General features: G+C 38.9%; 1 protein-coding gene across 3 annotated transcripts in view; it reads right to left on the reverse strand.

The window, feature by feature from the left end:
• Positions 1–55: 55 nt before the first annotated feature.
• The window catches only part of Txlng (taxilin gamma), a 61,151-nt gene continuing 45,856 nt past the window's right edge, over positions 56–15,350 (reverse strand). For all 3 annotated transcript variants that reach the window (XM_046424225.2, XM_046424226.2, XM_046424227.1), the window contains 5 exons: positions 12,139–12,258; positions 10,175–10,249; positions 6,946–7,038; positions 4,338–4,433; positions 56–3,083 (listed from right to left, as the gene is read on the reverse strand). In XM_046424225.2, the coding sequence (XP_046280181.1) occupies positions 2,763–3,083; positions 4,338–4,433; positions 6,946–7,038; positions 10,175–10,249; positions 12,139–12,258 (705 nt within the window). In that variant the 3' untranslated portion in view covers positions 56–2,762. The remainder of the gene's footprint in view (positions 3,084–4,337; positions 4,434–6,945; positions 7,039–10,174; positions 10,250–12,138; positions 12,259–15,350) is intronic.

The following is a 15,350-nucleotide window of genomic DNA, read 5'->3' on the forward strand; positions in this document are numbered from 1 at the left end:
GAATGAAGAACATCCCAAACATTACAAAATTGGGTAACAGAATACACAGAAGCTGTTAAATTTATCATACATATTTACTTAATCTATACAGAATCGAGTAGATAAAATCAGATTCACATTAGTGAAAAATCTCTACAAAATGTCTTTGAAAAGCAAAACAAGACTGCCTCTTAACAATTCGTATCCTCATGAAAGACGTGGGCTGTAAAAATAAAGCAGTGTGTTTAGCACAAACTAGAAGATATCTGCATCATTTTTTCACAGTTATTTCCATCTACAGTCTGAAAGAGGTAGATTTTTCTGCAACACCTGAGAATTGAATTGTGATAACCAGGTGTAATAAAGGCAGTTGCATACATAACTAAAATACTGGTCTGAAGACCAAGAAATGTATTCCTACAAGTCTGAGGATGAAATGGTCCATTATCCAAGACCCAAGTTTTCGCTACACCTTGGGGTCTACTGCCACTATAAATAATATACATCAAGATTCCATGATGGTGCAACAAATGCAATTTAAGTGAATTCAACAGTTAAACCTTTTTCGGGCCAGCCTAGTAGCATTACAGTGTTCTAGAATATGATAGATACAGGGCGTGCTACAAAGCCACAACACTGGGCTGGTGAGGTGATCACTTTAGGGGAGGGTGTCCTCAGAGGGCCCCATTTTTTTATTCACAGGGTAATGGAAAGATTCTGAATGCATCCCAGACAGAATCCATATCCTTTAAACATAATGATAGCATCTAGCTAAATACATGTAAGCCAAAAGCAGCAGGCCAAGTACTGTTAATCACATTGCTTTATGAAGCCCTTGAAGATATGCAACAGGTCCAAGATTTACAGTCTTCCACACAGGACAAGCACCACAAAGAAACGTGGGCTACACACATGGCTTGATAAAATGTTAAGAGCTGTACATCCAGCGGAGTTCTTGTGAAATGTGATTGTTAGTACTAATTTTAAGTTAGATTATATTTCTGATATATGTCTTCATTTCCCCTGGGGGTAGGGGAATGAGTCCAGTATTTCACTTAACAGCTGAAGGGGGTATTTATAAGAGGCTGTTGTAGGGTGTTATTTGTACTTCGAACTCATTTTGACCACAGTAATTATAGATAACCTACTTGGTGGATTTCTTCTACTATATGGCCCCTTGATTAGCATAATTGATGGTAGAAGCTTATATGTAATTCTCTACTCCAGGCACCGTTTCGTATCTGTTGAACAATTTTCAATTCTTTCAACCCAGTTTAGACCACGAATGTGACAGGACTTTACAAGTAAAACTTTTAACAAAGAGAAAACCCTTTTAACTGGACAAAACGGAGTTTATTCAGTCCAGTAAGCAATTTAACAAGTGTCAGTTTGATAGTTTCACTCAGTGGAATGTGCTAACAGCAGTTCTAGTAGAACCTTTTTATTTCATAAAGTATTTCAATGCAAATTACACCAGTCAAGACTTGCGTCAGTGCAGCCTGATTAGTCATTTGCATAACTGAACCACATTCAACATTGAAGAAAACAAAGGGAAGTTAAAGAACTAAAGCAAAAGTTATGTGCTTAATTTCAAAATTTCCCCCATTCCAAGTGTAGATATCTTAATACTGTGTTTTTTTTTCTTTGGGAAAAAATGACAGTAACAAAGGAACAAGAAATGAGGGGAAGCATAAGTTACAGTCCTGACTATGTAACACTCTGCCAAGTTTTCCCAAGGTAAAAATGCTGGCTCCAGTGTTTGTTTTAGAAATAGAAATGGTGTTAGTTACTGCTATCCATTGTTTAAATTGTCTTTTAAAAAGACCTAGATAGAGTACCTTGCTGGTGGGACACCAACTTTCACATAGCCAGAAGGTAGTGAATGAACTTTTGCGTAGTGAAAGGACCACGTTAATTTACCCTTCTTGTCTTAGATCAATAAGGGCCTGTAAACGTGACCAGCAGTTTTCAAATAATTGGCTTTCTGAAGAAGTGGAGAATATGTACCTAAATCCCAAATCGAATAGAAACCACCATGCTCTATAGCGAGCACCAAGTGGTTCAAATCCACATGTGGGTTCTACCCTGAAATCAAAGCAGTATGACTTTAGTCACGTATACATTAAACCTGTTTGTCCGATGCTTTGCCTACATATTCTACTTTGTTCACAAATGATATCTCTATGTACATATTCTGCCAAAACCTAGAAGTAAAGGCTCACGGCCATCTCAGTTTGTCAAATGATATAAATATTATCAAAAAGCTAATCTCAATCAAGTATGCTATGCTTATTTCTGACCCAACACTAGTGATTTATTTTTTCACTTGGCATTTAAATGGGCTATTAGACAAAACTAATCATCTTGATATTTTTTAGTAGCATTAATGGGAGCCAAGATGTTTGAATGAATATTGTCTTCACATCAAGGAACCATTATCCAAATGGAGTTCCTTTGTAATGGTTGGCCCCGTCTTGAGTGAAATTTTAATTAGAAAAATTATGTGCAAGAAGCAGGGAAGAGAAAGGACAAGGCAATGAACACATGCATTCCAATGAAGGGGGAAAATGAGGCAGATGTGCAACACAGCTGAGGGAAATTTATAGAATAAAACTATTCAAAACTGCTAAGCAGCCTCCTGTACCACATAAGTCCAGTAGTTCTAAGAAAATACAGATATGGTAGAAAAAGTAAGAAAATTTTCACCACAAAACCAATAGTTACTACTAACAGAGAAAGTTATACACAAAATATATCTCTCAATACAGTAATCACACTTCACTTTAGTCAACTGACTCAATGCCTGGAGCAGAGCCTGGGGAAGAGGGCTTTTGTGCAGCGCTTCTCTCACTTGCCGCCTTGACCTCCACTTCCAGGCGCACTCTTGAGGAAGTGTTTGGCTCCTGGTGAGAATCGAGGGTGGTGCAAGGCTGCAGCACAGGTGGTACCAAGTCCCCGTCTGCAGCTCTGACAGAGACCTGCTCTTTCAGGACTTCCACCTTCTCGTTAAGCTCATTCCTTTCCGTCTGAAGAGCCCTACACAGCTTCTCTAAGCGTTCCAGTTTTATTTGAAAGGCCTTGTACTCTTTATCACGGACAGTTTTCTGTAAGGAAAAAAACAAATGAGAGTTCCATAACCTCATTAAATACAAATCAGGATATTGTATACACACACACACACACACCAAAAATGAACCGAGCCACACTGGAAACTGCCTGTTTTATCACCTATTAAACATGTTCACTTTCTTCAGGTACTTGCTGACATTCTAGCTGCTAACTTCACCGAATACATATCTAAGTATGTGAATTATATTTAGCAATACTGTTTTAAGATAAGCCTGTTTAGAATAGACAAAATCTCCTTTCTAAAACATTGATGAACTGTTAAAGAAATTTATGATATTCTTCACAAAGACTAGCAGAAAACTTAGGAGTCTAAGAACAGGAAATGCCTCACTTCTACTAATAAGACTTGTATTCATGTGCCAACATTCTATTTCCTCAGTCTAATGCTCTCCCCGCTGAGCTATCTTGGCCAACTCAACATTCAATTTCTTGTGAAATATTTTAAACTAGTCAAGTTTCTAAAATGTGAAATTTAGTGATTGCAAGCAATACGTTACCTTACAAAACTGGAAAAAAGTATTTTGTTACTTTTCTGAAAAGACTATATCAAGGCAGAAAGAGGCAGTTGGTGTTTTGCTTGCAGGCTCTCTACTGTTATTTCCCAAAGTGTAGGGTCCAGTCCCTAGACTGGCATCAGCATTGCCTAGATGCTTGTTAGAAAAACAGGTGTTCTGACCCACCAGAGACCTAGTAGGACAGGACCTCTGGCTGGGGCCTAGCCATCCTGATTTTATAACAGGGGTTTGTACAGGCTCAAGTTTAAGAAATCACTGCTATAGAAGAAAGCAAAAATCTAGATGCCTTGCAGCTATCTCTAACACAAGCCTTGGTGAATTAAATGCTGGTAAGAAGCTCAATCTCTCACTCAGGGCCCCATGTTTGTCCACCACTGTCAGGAAAGACAGAGTCTACTCAGCAAGTGTTCCAATATACGTCCCTTACCCTGATAGTCATTAAGTTCAGTTATCTAAGAATATACCTTAGTCACCAGATGTTGTGGTGCACACCTGTAATCCCATGGGCTTGGGAGGCTGAGGCAGAAGGATTGCCAGTTCAAAGCCAGCCTCAGCAACTTAATGAGGCCCTAAGAAACTCAGAGAGACCCTCTCTTCTAAATAAAATATAAAAAAGGGCTGGGGATGTGGCTCAGTGGTTAAGCACCAATGGATTCAATCATCCCCAGTACCAAAAAAAAAAAAAAACACCTTAGTCATAGGAAACCACCTCACCTCTTCAGCCATTTGCAGAAGTGCTTTATTATTGTTTTCCCATTTGGTACGCCATATTATTGTTTCTTTTTCCAGTTTTTTAATTTTCTTTGTCATCTGTGAATCAACACAATTGCAAATTTAAATTCTAAATTCCATTTCTTATATCTACTCCTTGTCACACAAGAAATGTTTTAATACTGCTCCCTCCCCCATCACTGCATCTGCCTTGCCCAGCAGACAGCTGTGTGTGCCTTTATAGAAATAGCTGTCAGTAGCAGAGCTGACCTCAGAAGCTCCTAGGATGGAAACAAAGTGGGGGTTTCATATGAGAAAAACAAACGTAATCTCCTAAATTTCAGAGGCAACAGCAAACTGAGGAAGTTGTTGAGCACCATGCTTTGAACTCTCAGTTCAGTACAACTTCCAATCCACTTCAGGAGAGCAAGAGACATGACTTCTTTTTCCCTAAGATATTTGTGTGTGGTGGGGGAGTCCATGTTTGTGGGTTTCCTGCCTTTAAATCAATTTCTCAGATTCTTGGAAGGACATAGATTTTTCAGCCCCACAAGAGGTTTAAGTATTGGTGCTCTGCTATAATATACAACATCACATCACTTTAGAACTATACCCAGCACAATTTAGGTAAGATTCCAGCAAAAACCAAAGTAATTCATCCTCACATCTTACAAGACTGTTTTACCTCAGATTTTGCTAAAGATAAATTGGGTCCAAAAATTAGAGGAATATTCTTAAACCTCTGCTACAAGAACTTGATATTCAGAAATAGAGAATGAAAATCTTTTCCTGTTAATCAGCCACATTCTCAATATTCCTTTACCTACTACTGACTGCACACCAGCTCCAATCCAAGTAAGGGCACTAAGCCAGGTGTTGTTAAGGGAAACAAGGATAAGACAGAGCCAGTGTGCTATGCCTTAGGTCATGACCCACAAAACAGTAACACAAGGCAAACTGGGACAAAGGCCATGGAAAGAGCTCATGGAAGATCTGGGTTAAGCACTGACTCACAGGATTCCCTATAGCCACTAACACTGCCAGAGTATTCTCCAGAAGGATAGCAAATTTGGGGAGTCTCTATTTTGAACTCTGTTCCACCTCAAGAGTGAACACGTGTTACAGCCCAAAAAATACTTTCACTTTGCCTGACAGGTCTCCCTCAATTAGAGCATCAACTGAAAGGACTGGCAGGCAGAACTTTGCTAGGTCTAAAAATATCTCAAGATGGTAATGTGAGCACCGTTAAGCTCAGGGTTACTAAGCACATGTTAATGCCAAACACTGTCTAAGATATTCTATTTTATGAAGGGCAGTATTATTTTTTTAACCATTTTTTTAAAAGTGAAGGAATAGAAAGGCAAAGGGTCAACTTGTCCACAGTTACACATTACATGATGCAACAGGAACATTAAGCCAGAGCACACCCACTCAACCCCGATGTAAGATCCAATAATCCTCATGACTAGCATCTGTTGAATGCTTACAAAGTGCCGTGTATCACTGTACTTCTAAATATTTTTAAAAATCCCCCAATGTAGGGGTTGGAGATGTAACTCAGTGGTAGAGCACTTGCATAGCATTTGCGAGGCCCTGGGTTCAATCCACAGCATCACAAAAATTTAAAAAATTAAAACCCCCCAAATTTAGCCGAGTATGGTAGTGTGCACTGGTAGCACCAGCTACCCAGAAGGTGGAGGCAGCAGGACTGTTTTCAGTTCAGGAATTCAAAGCTAGCCTGGGCTACATGGCAAACCATACCTTAAAAAAGAAAAATAACAAAAAACCCTCCCAATTTAAGGGAAACTTGCCAAAACGAGGATGTAGGGATATGGACATAGTTATTTAAATATACTAATCCTTAGTTTGATATCAAGGGTCTCTCTTTCCTTAATGCAGGCAGGACAATGCAATAGAAGCCAAAGAATTTGTTTGATCAGAGAAAGAATTAAAGTTAAGACAAAAAAAGAAGCTTAAAATAGAAAGACGTGTGTGTGTGTGTGTGTGTGTGTGAATTCTCAACAAACCAAAATACATAATTTCTTTTCTGGGCACAGATGTCTAATTTCTAAGGACAGAACTTTCCGCAAGGACCTGGGAGCAATCCTCTCAAGTGATAAAAACAAAGATCCCCCCTTATTTCTAATGACAAATTGTATTAATAGAGAAATTCATTGTAACCAAGAATTCCAAGAGTGGAGAGATCATTAGCTTCTTGGAGTACCACTGAGTGCAAAATGACCAAATATGCCACTGGAATATCAGGAAAGATAAAATGAAAAGAGTACCGCCGGGCATGGTGGCACACACCTGTAATGCCAGCAGCTTGGGAGGCTGAGACAGGAAGATTGGGAGTTCAAAGCCAGCCTCAACAATTTGGGGAGGCCCAAAGCAACTCAGTGAGACCCTGTCTTTAAATAAAATACAAAATAGGGCTGGGGATGTGGCTCAATGGTTGAGTGTCCCCGAGTTCAATCCCCAGTACCCCCGCCCCCCCTGCCAAAAGAGAGTACCATAATAACACAAACCCACCCAAGTAGTAGTACTCATGCTTCAAAGAGCTCATATAAATTCCATTTGATGTAACAGTCTACTAAAAATATACAAATACCTTTTCCATTTCCTGTCTGAAGGTTGTAAACAGTTCATTGCTTTTTGCCATAGTAGTCTGGAATTCTTCAAACTTATCCATATAAAGAGAAAGCTACAGAAAAATAAAATAAAATCAGGTAAATATGGTCCTAGGTAAAAAATACAAATCCTCAAACTTCTAAAACTATGTGGTTAAATGTCAAGTTACTTGTTACATGTGAATAAATGCACAGCCAATCCTTGGGTACTAGATATAGACAGCTAAAGCTCTAACAACTCTCAGAAATGCATTAAAACTCAAGAAATTGTGTTGACATTATTATAACTTGTTTAAAATACAGAAACATTTACTACCTCCATCCCATCAATGATAAAACCTACAGAATGTCATATAGCTATAAATTTCATACACCTGTAATGCTTTATGAATCCTCCTCTTCTGACATTTGAAAACTGTTTTTGAGAAAAGAGTCTTCTCTTAGAATACCACCTGCATAGTTTGTAGCTTGCTCTCAAGGATCTCTCTTTCCTGAATGCATGCAGGAAAATGCAACAAAAGTCCAAGAATTGGTTTGGTTGGAGTACAGTTAAGAGAAAAAGAAACCCAAGATTGAAACACCAATTTTTTTCTTTAACTCCTACCTTCAAAGAATTTGTATTCAAGCTGAGAAAAAGCAAGGAAGCAGAATATAAAATGCAGTCACCTTTTTCTCCCCCTAGAATAAGCATCCAGAGCTACGGGAAGGAAAGGTACACAGCAAACGTCAGAAAGAGAAGGAAAACCTCATGTGGAAGAGGCCTGGGCGAGGCCTCAAGGGTGCACTGAAGGACTTACTATAGACCAGAAGAGAACTCAAGACTGTCTAATGTCAATGCATCATTTTCAGGATGAGGAAACAGACCCAGAGGAATAGTGTTTTAATGAAGATCACAAAATACACATAAGAAAAGCAGAGAAATCAAAAAGTTCATCAGAGGCCAAGAAATCTCATAAGCAGCACTGTATTAGGAATACTAAAGAGCACCAACTCACAGGATGTGGGGGGCAGGCAGTAGAATATGACAGAACCCAGCACACCCACAGTTGCCAGGTAGGGTGGGCCACACGGGAAGCACTTGGAAGCAGGAGCTGCTGGATGTGGGAGGCAGCAGCAGACTTTGAAAACTTGGTTCTAGTATGGCTAAAGCTCCAAGAGGAAGACAAGCAAACCAGGCAGGCCTGTAAAAAGGCAAGTCCCTGGGCCCAGGAGGAGAGGAAGGAATGGAATGCAGAGCAGAGGTAAAAGAAGCAAACACTGAGACCTGGAGTCACAAATAACAGTGGTGCTCTTGCTAAGGAGCAGTACTGGCCTTGAAGGAGATTCAAAGCAGTATGGCCCATGATTTAAAGTGGAACATCCAGGTAATGGCTGTTCCAACCTAGAGTGCAATGCTGGCCCACAGTGAACAGTGAATAAACGGCAACTACCGTCACACCTGGGCTTACATGGCTAGATTCCAAAACAGTGGGCCAAAGCACAGCAACAAGACTGAGTGTCTTCAGCAAATGTCGTGAGATGACATGGTAAGAACAGAAAGACAGACGTGGGAAGGACAGTTATATTTAAGTAGCAAAAAGAAAAATGAAAAAGAAGGATGGCAAAAGAAAATAACAATTGGGAAAGAGGACTTCGAAACACAGATCACAGACAACAGAGGCTATACTGGTGACTATAAAAGAATCAGAGCTGGCCTATGGCCTTAGTGAAGGGGCCCTCAGGTGACTCAATATCTGTGACTCCTAAATTCAAGAACATCTTCGGAGGCCATACCTTTTCTCTACGTTACTTCTTGGCTCAATTTACAGACAACTAAAAGGACAGGGTTGGTAAATAAGGGGTTCCAATCTCTTGGCAGCATTCTGGCATGATCGTAACTGAGAACGAAATGTTCTAAAGACTTGTATCTGACACCTCTTGAATTTTTACTCTTAAAATATGTTAGCTTGCCGGGCACAGTGGCACACACCTGTAATCCCAGCAGCTTGGGAGGCTTAGACAGGAGGATCGTGAGTTCCAAGCCAGCCTCAGCATGGCAAGACGCTAAGCAACTCAGACCCTGTCTCTAAATAAAATACAAAATAGGGCTGGGGATATGGCTCACTGGTTGAGTGCCTCTGGGCTCAATCCCTGGTACCCCTCTCCCAAAAAAATGTTAGCTTGCTAGGTGCAGTGGCCCATATCTATAAACCTAGTGACTCAGGAAGCTGAACAGGAGGATCACCAAGTTTGAGGCTAACCTCATCAACTTTTAGTGGGGCCCTAAGCAGCTTGATGAGACCATGCTTCAAAATATGGCACTCCCCCCAAAAAATTTAGAGGAAGTTAATGCCACCAACATTATAAAATGTTCCCAAAGAAAAATACCACCTAAAAGAGATGGTCATGGACTTATCCCAGTTTTAATGATCAGTGTATTTTAGTACTAGAGTGTTACATCAAAGAAATCTATATAATAAACAATACTTTTTTCAACAGAATATAATCCAGTTAACAGAAAAGGGGTGAATTATAGATATACCTAATTTCAACTGTCTATGAAGACACAGAAAGCCTTACTTATTCCTCTTCTTGGGGTAAGGAGATGGCATCTGCTACTCTGATGCCACAAGACAACCACATAGAGTTTATAATAGAACACATTTACAGGGTCTGGACTGAAAAAGGAAGAAGGGCCCTGATTAAAACCACCACTGTAAGACTACCTGGGAGGGAACTACGTGGTTAGAAATGGTTTGTAAAACAGCATACATGCTCACTGCACAAAAAGATTAAAGTCTATGAAATTGACATTTTATAATTCAACTTGATACAAAAAAAGTAAAATATGGAAATTTATCAATATTTCTTTAGTGGGAAATTAGAAGGACACACATGGGAACAGACTGAGAAAGGGAGACAAGTATCTGGAATCTTGGAAAGGGGACACAAGATAGGGTGGCCAGCCATACCAGTTGACCTGAGATAGTGGGTATAGGTCAGGAGGTAATGAGACATGGGTTTTCAGGACTAAAACCAGGTAAGTCCTTAGTACTAGAGATGATCCTGGTAATCCTAAGTGAGGAGGAAAGTTTCAAGGACATGTGACCTCTTCCTCAGTTTTGGTAGCTCTGGCTAGGAACAAGCAAATGATCTTAGAGGAGATTCAAGGTATGTATGAAACAAACCACAGATTTTTCTTAGAAATCCTATCCCCTGCTGTCAAGTTACCTGCTGTTTCAGTTGTACTTCTTGCTGTTTCATTTGTTCATATTTGTGCCTCGATTCTGTTGCTTCTTTTAATAACTAGAAAACAGAAACATTCTGGCAAAACACTAATAGTAACTACAAATATAATTACAAATGACTATACTGGTCAGGCAGGTCTCATCCTTGTTCTCACATATTAGTACAAACCAACAAGGAACATTTTGTTCAATCAGTTGCCATTTACCTATATCTTCTATTTATTCCACTTGTTAGCTTTTACTGTATGAGTAGAAAAAGTACCTCAAGCCAGGCATGGTGGCATATGCCTGTAATCCCAGCAGCTTGGGAAGCTGAGGCAAGAGGATCACAAGTTCAAAGCCAGTCTTAGCAACAACAAGGCGCTGAACTACTCAGTGAGACCCTATCTCTAAATAAAACACAAAATAGAGCTGGGGCTGTGCCTCAGTGGCCGAGTGCCCCTTAGTTCAATCCCCAGTACCAAAAGAAAGAAAGAAAGAAAGAAAGAAAAAGTACCCTGGAGGCCTGAAAAGATTTACAAAACTCCAGGTTAAACTTTGTTTTAGGGGCTGGGGCTCAGTGGTGGAGCACTTGCCTAGCATGTGATAGAGACTGGGTTTGATCCTCAGCACCACATAAAAAATAAATAAAAATAAAGATACTGTGTCCATCTACAACTAAAAAAATATTATTAAAAAACCCTTTTGTTTTAGGTGAAAATAATTACATCTAATATTAGCAGAAAACACAACTAGGAGTTCTCAACATTATTCTCAAGATTAAGAAAGCCCACCTAATTCCAAGAGGAACAGATAGCACATACTTATAATATGTGTAAAATTTTACACTCCAACTTTGGAAACGATAAACATCTTCAACATAGAATTGGCTATACTATTGTCAATTAACATGGAAAAACCAAGCCATGTTAAAAATGTGTCTGTGAACCCTAGACTTGTGCTCAGCATTCCGTACTTAATGTCATGAGGGCCACTAGAGAAAGGTCTTCATAACACACTTACCTTTGGAGCCTGGGCTACTTGAGTGAATGCTGAATGCACAGTCCACATTTATTACTTTTTTGATAAGCACATTTTATTGAATTTGCATATGATCAATATACCCAATGAAATGCCACCATACTCAATATAAGTATTGACAGGCTACAATAATGTGAACATACACTCAGAATAATGGCAGGTCTATACTACTAAAATCTTATTTAAAATTTTTGGATGAGTAAGTAAACAAATGGTTTCTCTAGATTCAAACTGCTTATATAAAAACAAAATGTGACTGTAGACAGAAGACCTGTTTGATTTCAATAAAATTACAAATTTTCATGTGTTAAACATTACCACAATTCTTAAACCTGATAAGAAATGAAATAAAGGGGCTGGGGGTGTGGCTCAGGTGGTAGAGTGCTCATCTGGCATGGGTTCAATCTTCAACACCACATAAAAATAAAAATAAAGATATTGTGTCCACCTACAACTAAAAAATTTTTTTAAAAAATTTAAAAAAAGAAATGAAATAAATATTTTAAGTACAGAAAAATCAAACAAGTACAGGTCTTTCCAATAACTTAGTCTGATCTCTCTAGTATGTTTTTGGTATAAAAAGTGAAAAAGAAAGCAGATGCTTGTAATCCCACCTACTTGGAAGGTTGAGGCAAGAGAATCACAAGTTGGAGGCCAACCTCAGCAACTTAGTGAGATCTTTGCTCAAAATAAAAAATAAAAAGGGCTGGAGATGTGGCTCAGTGGTACAGCTCTTGCCTAGCATGTGTGAAGCCCTGGGTTAGAACCACAGTAACCACACACACACACACAAAATTTCTAGAAGAAAAAAAAAAAAAACAACTAGCATGGCCCAAGTACAACATTAAATGCATTGTTAAGTATAAATGTTTTAAATGGCTTTGGTTACAATTTTGGCAATGAGTTTTTTTAAGAAACAGAACTTACAAACTCTCTCTCTCTCTGATGCTTTTCATCAGCTTCTTTTATCAGCTGTGTTGTTTGCTGAAGTTTGGCGTCCACAAGCTGTTGTTGCAGTTCCTTATGTTTGAATACTTTATCAATATGCTACAGGAAAAGTAAAATTCCTTCTATCACTTCATGAAGAAATGAACACAATGAGGAGGACCTGTACCACCAGTTACAACACCCTGCTGTCTTCCTCATATGACCATAGAGGACTTTCAGTCCCTGTGCTTGAAGAAGCACTGCTCAACATACCTTGCAAATGGTCCCTCACCTACAGAAGCGCTGCCCCGTAGCCAGCCCTGTGGAACCTGGGCCATCCCCATCACCACCTTTGTACTTCCTGTTCTGCCCAACCCTGAAAATAAAACTTGGACTGCATCAAGACAAAGACAGATAAGGAGATCAAACTACTAAATCTATACATCATGCACATAATTCCTTTTTTATATCCATTAAGTTTTGCCAGATTTCTCAGCTGGAGGCAGCTGTATGGTCAAGGTCAAAGTCTGGGTGATGTGTGGCCCTGGGCAAATTCCTATTCCTCTGAATTTACCCACATCTGAGATTCAAGATAACCATGATCATCTTGCATAGCTGTGACAGTAACTGCAATGGTGAATCATATAACACGTTGGTGCCCAAAACATATTAGACATTTGGTTCAAGCTCATTAGCATTTCCAAACAGAACTGTCACTTAATATCATCTATCTACAACAAAGTCATCAAAAATAGTACTCTTTCAGTTGTAATACTCTATGCGAGAGAGGAAATGCTAGTTGGTAGTAAGGCAGCCTAAGTAATGAGAAGAGCACAGAAGATGATTTATCATCACCTACAAATGATTTAACCACTATTAATTATATCCCGAGCAAAGGAAGCATCTGATAATATTCAAAATAAATAAGACATAAAATATAATTTAAACATGTGATTTTAAAATTTTCTACAAGACTGTCATATTAAACAACAAAAAATTCATTTAAAATATATCATGGCATTCAGCAAGAGAAAATTTAACCTCTCAGACCAAAAAAAAATTATCTTCAATAAACACAATACATAAATAAAAAAGATATTTTAGAAACTTGAGACATATGAGCCAGTGAAATAGATGGACATTATTTAGATCTTGATTCAAATAATTTTGGGGGAATAATAAAAAAATAAGCAGAAAACTCTGAACAGTGACTAAATATATCGTATTAAATGACTGACAATTTTTTAGTTGTGAAAATAATATTGTGGCCAGGCGTGGTGGTACATGCCTATAATCCCAGTGGCTCAGGAGGCTGAGGCAGGAGGATCGTGAGTTCAAAGCCAGCCTCTGCAATGGCAAGGTACTCGGCAACTCAGTGAGACTCTGTCTCTAAATAAAATACAAAATAGGGCTGGGAATGTGGCTCAATGGGGCCCCTGAGTTCAATCCCTGGTACCAAAACAAAACAAAACAATATTGTGGTTATGCTTAAAAAGAATCCTAAGGTTGAGGATGTAGCTGAGTGGCAGAGTGCCTGCTCGGCATCACAAGACCCTCCCTGGGGCTGACCCCTAGTAGTCACACACACAAAATGAGCTACAAATAATGGTAAGACAACTTAGATTTGCTTCAGAACAACATAGGAGAGTAGTTCCATATGCTCAAGCCAGGTAATATATTCTGTCTTTTAAAGTTTTCAATTTTCCATAAGAGTATTTTTTTTAAAAAGTAAAATTTGGTGAGAATGATCAAAATGAAAATCTTTTTGTCAGATGTGGTAGTGCCTGCCTGTAATCCCAGATATGAGGGAGGATGAGGCAGGAAGATCACATGTTAAACACTAGCCTGGTCAAATAAGTGAGGCCCTGTCAAAAATAAAATGGGGGCCTGGGATTGTTGCTCAGTGGTAGAGCGTTGTCGGGCACTGGGTTCAAATCTCAGGACCACATATAAATAAATAAATAAATATCCATCAACAGTTAAAAATATATATGTTTTTAAAAAATGAGATGGGGACATAGCTTTAGTGTCAGAGTGCTTGCTTAGCATGTGCAAAGCCCTGGGTTCAATCCCTAATATGGCAAAACAATGAAAATAATAATAAAATCTTTTAACAAAACTAACAAGTTTTTGTGAGATTTTTTGTTTTGTTTCATTTGGTACTGGGATTTGAACTCAGGGGTACTTTACTGCTGAGCTACATCCCTAGCCCTATTTGTTTTATTTTAGATAAAGCAGCCAAGGCTGGCCTCGAACTTGTGATCCTTCTGCCTTCTGAGTCGCTGGGATAACAGGTGTGTGGCACCATGTCCAATTCCGCAACTAACAGTTTTTGAAAGGCTGAAGTAAAACTATAAATTAATATGAAATGTAGATCAAGACTGGAAAAAGTAACAGAGGTAACACAATCTTTATTTTTTCAATCTGAATCAGCTATTTGAATTTATTTGTGTAAAGGATATAACATATAAAGGCACATCATTTTACTAATTTTAAAAGCACAGAATGCACCATGAACTAATCTGGCTACCACCATGAACTTCTAGACTAACATAAAATGACTGCAAATGTCTTAAGTGGAAGTCAATGAGCAAGTTCTATAGCCTGGATCATTCCAGTAAACATTACTTCAATGAATGTATGTGTGAGGGCTTAGAAGTAGGTTCCCTTTTTCTCCCAAACAGTATAAAAACCCTCATTTAGGGGCTGGGGGTAGAGCTCTCGCCTACCATGTGTGAGGCACTAGGTTTGATCCTCAGCACCACATAAAAATAAATAAAGGTATATTGTGTCCAACTACTTATATATATAAAAACCCTCATTAAAAAAAATCATGAGGCTGGAGATAGAGATCAATGGTAAAGTACCTGCTTAGCATGCACAAAGCCCTGGGTAGGTCCTAGCACCAAAAATAAAAAAGTAAAATAAAGGGCTTGGGGGATAACTTAGTAGAAGAGTACTTCCCTAGTATATGCAAGGACTTGGGTTCAATCTCAAAAAAACACAAAAAAACAACCTAGAACTTTTTTTAAAAATCTGAAACTGGACATGGTGGTGCAGGCCTGTAGTCCCACCTAGTTGGGAGGCTAAGGAAGGAGGATCACTTGAGCCTGGGAGTTCAAGATCAGCCAAGCCAACATAGCAAGACCATGACTTGAAAAATAAAAAATCTGAAACGTGGGGCTGGGATTGTGGCTCAGGGGTAGAGCGCT

This window comes from Marmota monax, unplaced genomic scaffold (genome assembly GCF_021218885.2).
Source record: "Marmota monax isolate L192 unplaced genomic scaffold, Marmota_monax_Labrador192_F-V1.1 WCK01_AAM20220418_F8-fsc00089, whole genome shotgun sequence".
NCBI lineage: Eukaryota > Metazoa > Chordata > Mammalia > Rodentia > Sciuridae > Marmota > Marmota monax.